Raw genomic sequence first — 14,676 nt, forward strand, 5'->3', positions numbered from 1 at the left:
TTAAAGGTTACATCGTCACCAGAAATGCATATATGCTGACTTAAGTGAGCCAAATCAAACCCAGAGTCCAGCAAAGATTTCAGAGCAACAGCTAGTTGTTGTAGCTGCTTTATGGTAGGAAAATGTTTAGTGATGCAGTAAAAGCCAAGATCACTCAGAGACTACCAAAAGACCTCAATGCCAAAATCACCAGTTTCTAGCAATACATCAGAAAGCGGCAAAAACACAGGTGCCACCAAATCTGATCCAGAGTGAGATCCTTACGATGATGCCATAGCCAAAAAGTGACTCAGAATGAATATGATGAACTCTTTTTAGCGGATGCCGAAGACAATGAATTTGACAGTCATCAAAATGTTTTGACTGTGGTTGAAGGCATTCTTGTAGGATGAACTCATTCAATAAAATGTGTCATGTTGATTTAATTTAAATTACCGGTGGTCTTCTTTTTCTTCACATTTCAAAATACGGCCACCTATACCAACACCAGTGGTTCACATTTTATACTCAGCGAAAGTTGACCCCATTTTTGGGAGGATTTTGAGGTTTCAAAGATCAATTTATATGCCACAATCTACGGTGGGCCTTTTCAGTTTGGCAGGTTGTGTGTAGCAGGCTACCTTCAGGATCAGCACTTGGTTGTGGCTATTTACAATCCATATTAATGACTTAAATGAGAATCCAGAGTGTAATGTATCCAAGTTTGTTGACAGTAAAAAGTTAGGTGGGAAAATAAGCAGTGAGGAGGGTGCAAGGAGGCTGTAGAGAGATAAAGACAGATTGGGTGAATGGGAAAGAACGTGCCAGATGGAAAGCAAGGTGGTGAAGTGTGAAGTTATCCACTTTGGGAGAAAGCAGAAAAACATTTTTCTGAATGACGAGAAGGGAACTGGGTGCCCTTGTAAATAAATCGCAGAAACTTAACATGAAGGTTCAGCAAGAAATTAGGAATTAGGAAGGCAAATTGTATGTTAGTTTTTGTTATAAAGGGATTGGAACAAAGAATAAAAAAGTCTTACTACAATTATACAAGGCTTTGGTAAGGCCACACCAAGTATTGTGTGCAGTTTTAGTCTCCGTACCCAAGAAAGGAAATATTTGCCCCAGAGGGAGTGTGACAAAGGTTCACTAAACAGGTTCCTGGGATGAGGGTGTTATCCTATATGGAGAGATCAAGTAGACTAGGTCTATATTCCCTGGAGCCAAGAAGAATGAGAGGTGACCTAATTGAAATATAAAATTTTTAAAAGGCCATGACAGTGTAGATGCTGAGAAAATATTGCCCTGGCGAGGTAATCTGGAACACAGAGTCACGGTCTTAAAATAAGAGGCCGGCCATTTATGACTGAGATTAGGAGAAATTTCTTCACTCTAAAGATTTTGAATCTTTGGCATTCTCTACCCCAAAAAACTGTGGATGATCACCAGAGTTTAATTGAGACAGAGGTTGATAAATCTTTTGGGTACAAAGGGAATAATGGATGTGGGACTAATGGAAGAAGTTGGAATTCACATAGAAGATCAGCTATGATCTTGTGGAATAGTGGAGCCGACTTGGAGCCATTCAGCCTACTCCAGCTTCTATTTCTTACTGCCTTCACAAACCAACACAGAAATTCATTTTATACATACTCTACATTAAGAACTTCCCAATATCAGTTACATGTTTGTCTTTTGCATGTTTGAGTCTGAGACTCTTGGTTCAGCAAATACCTTTCCTATGTCATTTACTGTATTGTCTACTCGGCAGGGTTGCATTTCTGTTACCTTCTTTCAAAGGTGAAGATCCCAAGTTTCTGCAGTCTTTCTTCATCATTTAGTCCACTAATGCTGACATTAGTCTGGTGGTGGTTCTCCAAGTTACCACCAGGGCTTAAAATACTTTTTTTAATGACTCAATGACCAGAACTGGAAGAAATCTTTAAGGCGTGGTTTGATAAGAACACTATACATGTTAAGCATGACTTGTATTTATGCTCTATTATTTTCTCCACATATGCTTTATGTTCCCTGCTCCACAATGAGTTGATATGTTTAGTGATAAGTTTCCTAAACCCTCAAGGTCGCTTTCAACTTCAATGTTTGGTATTTCAACATGGAGCACCTATGTCACCCATTGTTCCACTGCTGTACCACACTTTACACCTATCCATATAGCTTTTTAACTGCTATTGTTCCACCCATTTGCCTGACATATTTTCAGTGTCAGGGGGATATGATAAGTCTCATAATGTTACTGGAATTTATTGTAAAATACTGGTATATATGTGTGTGTGTAAGCGTGTGTCTAATTATGTGTGTATGTGTGTGTATCTAATTATGTGAGTGTGAGAGAGACAGAGTGAGTGAGAATGAGAGAGAGACTTAATTGAATTAAAGGCAGCTGGTCAGAAGGCTTTGATGCAAACGTGATAAAATGGGGCGGTTTAGAATGTAAGGTGTAAAAGGACATTTTCATTTTTAAATAAACCAGACTACATTGTTTTCAAAGGAGGGGTGAAATGTGTCACCTAGCCAGGTGAAGTTTAGAAACAGTGTGTTTATTTTTCCAAACGATTCTGGTAAAACTCAGTGCTAGAGAGATTGTTATTATCAGAAAGATAAAGTCCAAAGACATCGGACATAATTTTCTGGATTGGTGGGGGGGCGGGGGGAGCAGGCGCGGACCCGACTGCCGTTCGTGATTGGGTTCACGCCGCCATTTTACCCGAGCGGGCCAATTAAGGCCCGCCCAGCGTACTTCACGACTCCCGTGCATAGCGGGAGTGGGCGGGTGGCAGCGGGCGCGCTCAGCCCGCCGGGTCCAATAGCGACCCAGCGGCCTGTATAAAGGAAGGCCTGGTAGCCTTGGAAAGGCTGCTCGCAATGGCTGGGCGAAGGGCTCTGCACAGGAGCAATGGAGGTTATGCAAGTCTGGAGGGTAGGCCATCAGGGCAGGCCAGGCCGAAGAGTAAGCCATCAGGGCAGGCCAGGCTGGAGGATAGGGTGGGGGGGCCAGTGCGCCCGTCGTTTTTCCGATGACTGCCTTGCTGCCCTCCTCAAGAAGGTGGCAGCACAGTGGGAGGTGCTGGTTCCCCAGGACAGGAGGAAGAGGCCCCCCCACATGATGAAACGTACCTGGGAGGAGGTGGCGGAGGGGGTGAGCTCCCACGACGTGGTACAGCACACCTGGATCCAGTGTCACAAGCGCTTCAACGACTTGTTGCGCTCTGCAAGGGTGAGGACAATGTTGGCATTGGTCACCTAACCCAGCAGGTCAGCTTTCTCCCTTTCTACCCCCGCCCCCCCAAGTCTGAGTGTCGTGACTGAATTGAATCATTGATGGCATATGTCTTTTGCTGGGTGGGCCAGCAGATGTTGCCCATGCTGAGGTCAGCCTGAGAGGGTGGTGAAGAGATGGGTTCTGCGCCCACAGCATGTGGTAGACTGAGACCCACATGACTGTTTTGAGGGCAACCTGGAGGAGCTGCACCTAGGCGCTGTGCTTGGACTGCAGGACATGTCCAAGTCAGGGTGATGACATGCTGGGAGAGGAGCTTCTAGGTGGCGTGGCAATGAACCATCTGCTGCCCTCTGCGCTCCACGTGCTTGCGCCTCCTTGCTATGGAAGGATATACCATGTGGTGCCTAATGTGACATAGGCAGCATGTAGCCAAGGTGGGTGTGGAGAACAGGCCTAGCACCTTTGTGCAAGTGTTCAGCAGCAGCGGAGCAAGGAGGCTCTGGAGCCCTGATATGACCGACTCTGGTTGGGGTGGGCCATTCGCGAAAAGAGTCCATGTGCAATTTGCACAAATCAATGCTCTTCTCTCACTTTCAGGAGAAGAATGCTCATAATGCTGCAGAAAGTGCAAGGACAGGTGGCGGCCAGGCGCAGTTAGCCATTCTCAGCCGGTTTGAGCAGGAGGCCCTGGATTTGGAGAGGCACTATGTGTCCAGGTCCACTGGTGTCGGTGAGGCTGGGGTGCCACGGCCAGGTATGTATGCCCAGCAGTGAGGTCAGCATTGTTCTCCCAACATGAATGTTAAGTGATTTAATTCTGCAACATGGCTTGACCATTGCTTATGGAAAGATGAGCGCATAGCAATCCGGGGGACAGGGATGCACTGTCATTGTCACCACGTTAACTGATCCAATGTCCTTGTTCTTCCTGTCAGCATTAGCAGAGCAGGGCCGGGAGGAGGAGCAGCAGAGGCCCCCTCTCACACCCGAGGGCCCTGAAGTCTCACCAGCGTCACACCATCTCTGCCAGGCAGGCACCAGCGCAGATACTAGCGCCTCGGTGGGAGTTAAAACATTAGCTAGTGTCCTGGGACACAGCGGTGAGGGCACTTCACAGTCGCTGGAGGAGCTGGCAGAGACAGATTGCCCAGTGGCGCAAGCAGTCGGAGGACTGCATGGAACCAGGCATATGCTCAGTCGGTGCCTGATGTGCCTCTGGAGTCATCTGCGACGCAGCAGGAACATGAAATGCGGCCGGGTGTGGGGGAGCATCTTGGGGAGATACATGAGCCTATGCTTGGCTTGGTCTCTGCGGTGGAGGAGTCTACGCGGATGATGGCCGAAGCAATGAGCCACATGTCCGAGCGCCATGTATCCTCCATGGAGAAAGTGGTGACTCTCATGGAGAGCCTCCTCCAAGAGACCTATCAGGGCTTCCTGGGGATGCGCTCTGACCAGCAAACCCTCACATCGGCATTGACATCAGCTAGTCAGTGCCAGTGTGGGAGATGGTGTGGGCACCAAGGTTCCCAGCTTGGTGCCCATCCATTCACGGTGAGCAGGGAGGTCCTTAGCAACCTCATGTTGGCGCAGCAGCTGCCTGTCGTCTCTGCGGGCACCTCTCAGGGCACTCTGGATGAGGGCGGCAGCTCCTCAGCCCCTCTCCCAGTGACCATAGAATCCGGTGAGGCTGCGACGACTGGGGAGATGCCAGCTGAAGAACTGGCAGATCCCTCCCAGACAGGGCCAGCACAAGCTCCAAGGGTCAGGAGACGACTGCCAAGGTCATCAAGGCCAACAGGACAGCAGAGTCAGCAGGCTGTCTCAGAAGCCACTCCCAGCAATGGGGCAGCACCAAGACGTAGCACCCGGAAACGTAAACGTAAGGCACCTTAGGCACACCATGGGTTTATCACTGGTGCTTTTCTGTTGGCCCGAGATGAGAACTTTACAATTTACTTTGAATTGGAACACGCTTGTCATTTTGTTCCATTAAGTTTCTTTGCCTGTGATATTAAATTCAGACATGTGACCATGGCTGAGGGTGCCTCTTTTCTTTTGCATGTGTATGGTTTCCAAAAATGTTAGGAGTGCTTTGTGGGACATTCAGCTTTATTAACAAGGCCCTTAGTTACTGTTTCTAACCTGGAAGATTTGGCGCTTAGGTAGAGTATGGAGCCTTCAGCCCAGGCTTGTCCTGGAGGTCCATCTGTGGTGTGCTAGCTGAAGGTTCATTGGATTAAAGCCTCCCAGGTGTCCCTGCCTCCCTACTGTATGCCCGGGTCAGCCTCTGCCCCCTCGTCATTTCCCTGTGCATGCTCATCCTCAGACTCACTGCTGGACTCATCGTGTGCAGCTGCAGCCACTGCGTCGATGTCTTCATCATCCACTGCGTCCCCACTTTCCAGCGCTAGATTGTGGAGAGCTCAGCATGCAACCACTATCACCGAAACACAATCTGGGGGGGGTACTGGAGTGCGCCCCCAGAGTGGTCCAGGCATCAGAAGCGCATCTTGAGAAGACTGATGGTTCTCTCCACCACAGCTCTTGTGGAGGCGTGGCTCCTATTGTACCGCTGCTCAGCTTCTGTTCTTCGATGGTGTAGTGGTGTCATGAGGGGGTAGCCCTTGTCACCCAGCAGCCATCCATCCTGCCAGGCTGGAGCAATGAAGAGCCCCGGCATCTGGGAGCGTCTGAGGATGTAGGTGTCGTGAGAGCTGCCTGGGTACCTTGCACAGACTTGTCGAATCAGCATCGTGTGGCCACACACTATCTGTACGTTCATGGAGTGGAAGCCCTTCCTGTTGACGAAGGCACCGGGCTCACCTGCTGGCGCCTTGATGGACACATATGTACAGTCCATTGCACCCTCGACGCAGGGAAAGCCAGCAATCACCGCAAAGCCTCTGGCTTGCTTGGTCCCAACGGAAGTGAATGAAGGTCAATGCACGCCTAAACAGTGTGTCTGTAACCTGCTTGACACAAGTGTGGACAGCTGATTGGGAGGCACCGCAAAGATCACCCACCGACCCCTGGAAGGAGCCAGAGGCATAGAAGCTGAGGGCAGCTGTGACCTTTAGAGCCACTAGCATGGGGTGTCCACCCACACAGTTAGTGTAGATCTCAGGCCCAATCATCTGACAGACATAGCTGACTGTCCCCCTTGAGAGATGGAACCTCCTTCGGCACTGCACATCGGACATATTGAGGTAGCTGCTTCGCCGCCTGTAAACCCTGGCAGCAGGATAGTGGCGTCTTCTGCGGCCCCTTCCACCTTGGTCTACCTCTTGGCCCTGAGCCCCTTGTGCCTGCACCTGTCCTCCCAAAAGTGGCTCCCCTGGAGGCTGAATGTGCATTCCTAGCCTCCTCCCCCTTCTAGCCCTCCCTTCCTCCTCAGAGGAGGCGCCTTCAGTGGAGAGTTCAGCTCCCATTCTCAGGCTATGGGAAGGCTTCCAGAAACCTGCAGGCCCAAAAAAGATTCCTCACTGCAGAGTGCTGACCTGAGGGTTAAGAGTCCAGACCAAGCAGCTGGTATGCGTTTTGAAGTATTGCAGATCACATGGGCAAGTTTCAAAAACTTTGAAAAATCAATACTTGAGAGAGCACACTTGTGACCCCAGTGAGCCCTCTTATCCCACCCTCATCCGTGGATGAGGTTCATACAAGTGTGCCCTACCCGCCTGCCCGTTAGCTCGTGCGTTGACCCGAACATTGCACGGGCGTCGAAAAATCAGCGTCAATTAGTGAGTCAAGGGCCTTAAGTGGCCCGTTAATTAATGGCGGGCGCGCAGTGGATATAACTGCGCGCCCGCCCAATTTAATATCACAATGGCGCGCAGTGATGTCAGGAGGCTCACCTGGCATCACCGTGCGTCATTTTACGCGCAGACCTGCGGGGCCCAACCCCGCACGCCAACGGAAAAATTCTGCCCATAGTGAAACAATGGGAATTTGCATTCAAAAGGGGAAAACATGTATAAAGGAGCGAAGGCTGTGTGTAAGGGTAGGCGTTTTTAAGATCTAACGAGTGTGAAAAGCCTTCAGCATCTATGCCTCAAGCTGCTGTTTTCAAAGAACTGAAGCTAAGAAAACTTACTGTGAATTTGACTGGTTCAGGGTATTGTGTGTCACCTTGCCCGGGTCTTTAAAAATCTGTGTGTTTTACTGTTGCCTTAACAAAAGTGTAACTGGGAGTCAGATTAAGTAGGGGATTTAGAAGTTATCAGAGTAGTAATCTGTAGATCTATGTATGTATTTAAAATGATTTCTCTTATTAATAAATGTTTAATCTAGCTTTGTAAAAACCTATAAGACTTGGTGGTCTTACTACTACTGAATTCAAGGCACGCATCTCAAAATTTATACAAATTGCAAAACAAGTTGTGGCAGTTCCAAGTTTCCCTTTGTGATTTGATGGCATTTACCATCAGTCGTGCCATAACATCAGTTCCCAGTCTCTTTCTTCAGATTCAGCAGTCCTAACTTATCATCTGCAAGTTTCAACAATTTGCATTGAGTTCTAAATCTAAGTAATGTAATCTAGGTAATGTAATGCAATTAATGTAAATTAGAAACAGGGGTCCCAATATCAATTCCCACTCCAACATAACAAATTCCTGCTGCTTTATACCCTTCAGTATATTATTTCTCCATTGCCCTTTGAATCCCCTTTAGCTTTAAGCTGAACTAGTAAACCTTTTGTGCAGAACTGTCAAGTGCTCTTTGGAAGTCAAAGTGCAGTCGCATCTTCTATAGATCACCTAGGATAGTACTGCCTCAAAGTCAAGGTGGCTAGTCAGGCATGAATATCGCCTTGCTGATTACATGTTGACTGCTGTTCACTGTTTTATCATCTTGCTGATATTCCTGATATCCCCTAATTTACCCAGCATTGAAGTACGTCCAGAGTTCTCTCTCAGGGTTATCTTTTGCAAATGAACATTTCTCATCTACAGGGACCTCCTCAGTGTTCACTGACTCCTTCATAAGGACTGTCAACAACTTAGAATATAATTTTTTGCTTTCCCAGTATTTAAGGGATAAATGCCATTTTTTTGGAGCTCTTCTATATTGAGCCCCTTTAGCCCATCTAGGATTTCCATCTCATTTATATTAAAGCTGTTAATTCTACTTGGATTATTGCTATTCCAAGAGAGAATATTGCTCACCTCTTCTCCAGTGAAAACACAGAAGAAATAATCACAATCGTTGTGTGTTAATTATAACTTAGCCATTCTCAGTTTCAGACCTATTAACATAGCTTAGGGTTCTCATCACGAGTGTCCCCTTACCATTTTGGCACCAAAATAATTCTGCATTGATAGTTAATTTACAGAACTGTTCACACAGTGCTCTGATTGGATCTTTAGCAGTCAGTTCAAAATGGAGTCAGAAAAAGGCTAATATTTGATATTGTTTGGAGAATATTTGAGTATTTATCTTAGCATATAATGGAAAGGGAGCAGTAGGATTTGAAGCTCAAACAATAGCGCATTATTTAAAAGGTTGTTGGATGCACATGGATCACAGGTTTCCAAATTCAATAAAGCTGTAAAATGACAAGTCTGTTACACTGGCTTTCCTGGTATAGTATTGTTTCACATGATGTGCAAGAGGAGACATTGGCTACTCACAATGTAATAGAGAAAGGAAACTGATAGAGCTTTTAAAAAAAATCAAATGGATAGGCTGCATTACTTTTTGTTTTATTCATTCATGAGATGTAGGCATCACTGACAAAGTCAGTATTTAATTCCCATCCCTAATTTCCCTTGAGAAGGTGTTAGTGAGCTGTCTTCTTGAATTATTGCAGTATGTGTAGCGAAGGTACAACCACAGTACAGTTAGGTAGTGAGTTCCAGAAGTTTGACCCAGTGACAGTGTAAAGGAACAGCAATGTGTTTCCAAGTCAGGATAGCTGTCGACCTGGAGGGTAACTCACAGGTGGTGGTATTCACATGCGCCTGCTCGTCTTGCTAGGCGGTAGAGGTCATGGGTTTAAGATGGTGCTATTGAAGGAGCCTTGGCAAGTTGTTCCAGTACACCTGGTAGATGGTACAAACTGCACCATGGTTCACTTGTGGTGGAGGGAGTGAATGCATCAGATGGTGGATGGGGTGTTGATCAAGTGGCTGTTTTGTCTCGGATGTCATCAAGTTTTCTCAGTGCTGCTGGAGATGCACTCATCCACTCAAGTGGGCAGCATTCTATCACATTCCTGACTTGTGCCATGTAAGATTGTGGAAAGGCTTTGGGGTCACAGGGAGAGAGTCGCTTGTGGCAAAATTCCCAGACTCTGACCTGCTCTTGAAGCCACAGTACTTATGTGATTAGTCTGGAAAAGTTTCTGGTCAATGGTGGCACCCATCCTCCCACGGTGGGGGATTGCATTATAGTAATGCTGTTGAATATCAAGGGGAAGTGGTTACACACTCTCTTGCTGGAGATGGTTATTGCCTGGCACTCAAGTGGCACATAACATTCGTGCCATACATCAGCCCTTGTCAAGTGTGCATACATTACTACATGTACCATGACCCAATACATTTTTCAGCTCAAAAGAGCTGTCAGGGAAATCAAAAGGGAACAGTAACAAAGGACAGAACAAATCTAAATTAAAAGAAAGTGCCTAACCTGCCAGGTTTCATCTGACCTCTGAAGTTTGGTACAGTGGAAATCAAACTGGCACCAAAGGCAGGCACTGTTGATATCACCAAAAAAAAAATCAGATCTAATACCAGTATAACAACACAAATACAGCAGTCATTGGTCTAAAGCAGATCTAGCATGTCATTTTACTTGATTTGTTCAAACATGCATAAGCTGGTTAAATTAGCTGTGCATTTTATGTATTTTTTAAATGGGTACAATAAAATGTTATTAAAATGTCCAGCTATTAACTAATTCCATAAAAGTTTCTTACTACACTGAAGTGTTAACTTCCCCAACTCATTATTTTCCCATGCACCTATTTTAGAGATGTCAAAACTCCACATTGTTTACCCTTAATATAGAAGACCTGCACAGAGTTTACTCTAAATTTGCAAAATTATGTATTTAAAATAAAAAATAAGTTGCATGTGTATTAAGTTACTTTATATTTTCCTATCCTTTAACTGTAAAGAATAGTCTATTCGTTGGCCAACAGAACAGACACAGGGCCATGAGCAGTATCACAGGTCGGGATCTTCCGTGCCCACCGGCGTCAGGCATGCTCGGTGGCGTGAGCGGACAATATGGTGCAAAGGCCTAAAATTGGTTCAGGACGTTGTCCTAGATCCTCTCTGTTCAAGTCAGCTGCAAGAACAGTCTGGAATTAATTACCCTCTGATGGTCTCTCTCTTCCTGTGGGAAAAGCGTTTTAAAATATGCTCCAAGATAGATGACACTAACAAGCCTGCATTTATTGCCCATCCCTATTCTGAGAAGGTGCGGAGCCACTTAAACCACTGTAGTCCTTTTGCAGACAGTGCCACTACAATGGTATTAGACAGAGTATTCAGGGTTGTGACCCAAAGCTGAAGCAGCAAAGGCGATACATGTGAAAGTTAGGATGATGTGTGACTTGATGAACCTCCAAGATCCTTCATACCCCCATTCCTATCCCTAATGGCACAGCTCATTGGCGTTCACCATATAAAACGGCACCAATTTACTCTTCAGCTTAATATACTACGGCAGCAATAAATTGCTGCACCAATATAAAGGCAACCAATAATGCTGGACAGGGAAATAGATCTAAAGGAATGACTTTTCTAGAGAGCTGGAGAGGTTATGGTGTATCAAGTGGCCTCTCTCCATGCTATAAATGTTCTATGATTCCAAGTGCACAGCCGACCATATCTCCCTCAATATAGTGTTCAGCAGTATCACTGGTCGGGATCTTCCGTGCCCACCGGCGTCAGGCATGCTCGGTGGCGTGAGCGGACAATATGGTGCGAAGGCCTAAAATTGGTTCAGGACGTTGTGAAACCAGTTTGCGATCATCTGCTCTGCCCGCTGATGGCAGGCCATGTTCCCTGCCATCGGACCTTGGGAACCTCATTGTCATACATCAATATATCATAAGGCCAGCTCACTGGGCTCAACACCCCCCACCGCTGGATCATCTGCCCACGTTGGCAGGAAAACACACCAATGTGTTTCACAACAGCATCTAAAAGACGTCCACTTAGCAGGCTGCACTCGATTGGGACTTCAAGGTTTGTTTGCCAATCTTGCTTAGGTCAGCACTTGCAGTCATCAGTGCCAGACTTCATAGACAGCACACCGCTTTTAGTGGGGGGCTTGCGGGTAGGTGTCCACCTACCAAATCAGCCATATGTGGGTGGCTTTTCGATGGGTGCCGGGCTAGGGCTTGCTTGGGTAAGGGGGAAGAAGTGGCCTCAGGCAAGGGAAGAGGCTGCAGGACGAAGGCTGTACTGGGGAAGGAGGGTATTCCCAGGGTGTGTGTGTGGGGGCACATGTTGATCTATGCAAGTGGCCTCAAGATGGTGAGGGCTGAGGAGGCAGTTTCCAGAAGAGATGAGACCAGATGGACATGTGAGGGTATGTGTGAGGGAATGGGTGGTGATCTCCCTTGAACTGGCAGTGAGATGCCAGTGAATGTATGATGTGCTCGAGTGTGAGAGTTTAGAGTGATGAGATGGTTGCCATACCCTGGCTGCATGGATGAGATCATTCATCCTCTATCTACATTAGACTGCCAACCTCTTCTGTGCAACATTGGCACTGATCACCACTGCCATTGCCTACCAAGCCATAGTGGTAATGTTGCTGTCCTTCCTACGGTCAGAGTGGGGGTAGAGGACGCCACAGCAGGCCTCCATGGTGTTTAAAGGGTGCTTGAGGGCTGCATTCTTGCATTTCAGGGCCATGTCTTCTTTGCTGCAGTCCTGGGCTGGGAGCACTGAGCGCGGCTGTACTTTAAATGTGGTGCCCGACATGATGAAGCGGCGAGGTGATGGCGTGGCAGGCGAATCGGAGCCCGCCCACCCACCATTGAAATGGCGTGTATCCTGGGAATGCATAATTAATGCGGCGGGTTTGGTACGATATGGCTTGAAAAGCCGCCATTCCAGCTGCCGGGTAAAATGACGCTATTGCACTTCGTGCAAATCTGGGACAATTCTGCCCACTGTGTACTGACATAGTTCCAAGTCAGGGGCTGGTTTGCAGGTAAAAATTTCAAAGAATTTTTTAGCACAACAAGTAGCAGAATACAACACTGACAATTATTACTGACTCTTCTACTTAGCCACCTGCTATTTTCCTGAAAGACAAAATAACTGGGCAAGCAGTCTTGCCACCAACAGTTTGATCATGGTATGATAAGTTCTTAAAGATTCCCAAGTGTGCATGACATAACTAAAATACCGGGATACAATATTTAACCACAATTGCTTTCAGAGCTGTCAAAACCTCTCATGCCAAGTTTCAGTTTACTTTTGTATTATGTTAGCCTTCATCACTAAGGTATCCGTATATATATATATATATATATATATATATTGCACAGATTTCCAAGAAACATACTCTGGATGAGATTAACTTTTAAATATAAACATATTACTTTCGCATCAGCCACAAGAAACAAAAAAAAACCTCACTAGACTTGTGAACAGTTAAAGTGAAACGGAGCACATAAATGAATGCGATGCTGTTTATTTCCGTATAACATGTTTAAAGATTGTACAAAAGGAATTAGGATCAAATGAGATGCAAGACATTTATATACAGTATGACAGACTAACTGTATTATAAATTTAAAACAGACTATCAAATTTGTTAAAAATAAGGATTGCTAGAATCCGCAGTATGAGGCTTTTGCATCAAAAATGTCATGTAGTATTGCAGCTCTGAAGTACTTAATATCATCAAGGCAAATTTAACTGCATCATCAAACTGATGAAGCATTCCATGGTGATAAATTAGCTTCTTCCAGTTTCACTCCACTACCATCCTTTCCAACCCCCAAGCTTCAATGACCATTATAGTGCAGCTATGGAAAATTCCAAACTATAGAGCACATTAAATAGTTTTGGCAGATATGCTGATTCGCCAAATGAACCTTTCAAAAACAGGTTCTAGAAAGCTTACTTAGCAACCACATGCAGTCTCTTAGAGGCAACAGCCTAAATAATAGATACAAATTGCTTAACAGGCTTGTATGACATCAATTTGCCTGCTATTTTAAAGGAGGTGTTTATTTTAAACAGATTAACAGTTCTGTTAACATACTAAGAGGAATGACACAAGAACATGTTAAGCATCATCACTATCATTGAAAATCATTCTAGCATCAGATCTAGGATATTAGATGGGTTAATGGCTGAGCAAGCTTATGCAATGAGTAGCTGAACCTCAGGCCAAAAAGGTCCTAAGTTTTATCTATTTCTCTGCTGAGTTAACTAATTTCAGCCAGGCTTATATTTGGATCCCAACTGGCCGCAGCAATCTTGCTGAAAGTGGACAATAGGGAAAGTCAGAATTCTCGCTTAGAGTCATTCACTATCAAGGCTTACAAATGCATAAAAAGCCAAGTGCCTGAGGTGCCAGAGGGCACGCAGACCTATGGAACCGTATCCCTTTAGAAGAGAAAGATAAGAAAAAATATGGCAGGAATTTTAAAAGAAGTTAAGAAGGGCCGGCACAAGGTTTTTAAATAAATAGTTGATCGCCGGGTAGCATCGTTCAAGGACAGAAAAATAAATAATATCTCTTCCCAGAATTGATCTTGATAGGTGGTCATTTTCCATGATCAGAGTCTGCCCAACTGCAAGTGTGAGTTTTTAGTCAATGTCTGAGGTCAGCATCAAAATGTCCCAAATATCTCTGACACAAACATCAGCCCCATCATTAAAATCCACCTTGAAACAAGAGTTAGGTCAAAATTCTCATTTTGTGGATTAAAATGCATAAAATGATGGAAACAGTAATCCTTTTATTTTTGATGTTTAAATTCTCCCTCAATAGTTGCTATTTACACATTTTTTGCCTGATTGTGGCTCTCTCTCTCATACACACTCAAGCACTGTAATTTCCTGGTGCTTTCTACCTTGTTGCCATTGTGGCCTCAACATCTTCTAAGTCCACAGCAGCAAAGTGAAAACTAAAACTGCTGCGATGAGTTTCTTTCCCTTGCAAAAAATGTATGCACAGTAAGTAGAAACCCTAAGTGCAGGCCTGTGTAGGAAAACTTCTCAAGCATTCCTAACATAAATTGACTATTTTTATGGATAAATATAACGATTTTTGTTCCAGATGTATGATTTTCTTAAGTGCTTATTATGTTACCTCCATCCCTATACAGTTGGCCAGCAATTGTACAAATAAATTACGAACAATTTGTTTGATTAGTTTTCATATACTTTTCTGATCACAGCCTTAAAAAAAAATTGATTTTCTGCTGGTTACTTGTTCCACATTGGTACTTCCTGCATTGAACAATAACT

The 14,676-nt window shown here is 45.3% G+C and overlaps 1 protein-coding gene across 8 annotated transcripts in view; it reads right to left on the reverse strand.

Moving 5' to 3' along the window:
* LOC144683805 (transmembrane protein 33-like) overlaps positions 1-14,676 on the reverse strand; it is a 201,799-nt gene that overhangs the window by 109,291 nt on the left and 77,832 nt on the right. For 3 of the 8 annotated variants that reach the window (XR_013577338.1, XM_078547227.1, XM_078547226.1), the window contains exon 7: positions 9,857-9,923. The exons of the other annotated variants lie outside the window; for them this stretch is intronic. Coding sequence is in view for 2 of the 3 variants with exons in the window: in XM_078547227.1 (XP_078403353.1) it covers positions 9,857-9,923 (67 nt within the window). In the remaining variant the exon portion in view is untranslated. The remainder of the gene's footprint in view (positions 1-9,856; positions 9,924-14,676) is intronic. 8 annotated transcript variants of the gene reach the window in all.

Source organism: Cetorhinus maximus, chromosome 8 (assembly GCF_964194155.1).
Source record: "Cetorhinus maximus chromosome 8, sCetMax3.hap1.1, whole genome shotgun sequence".
Taxonomy (NCBI): domain Eukaryota; kingdom Metazoa; phylum Chordata; class Chondrichthyes; order Lamniformes; family Cetorhinidae; genus Cetorhinus; species Cetorhinus maximus.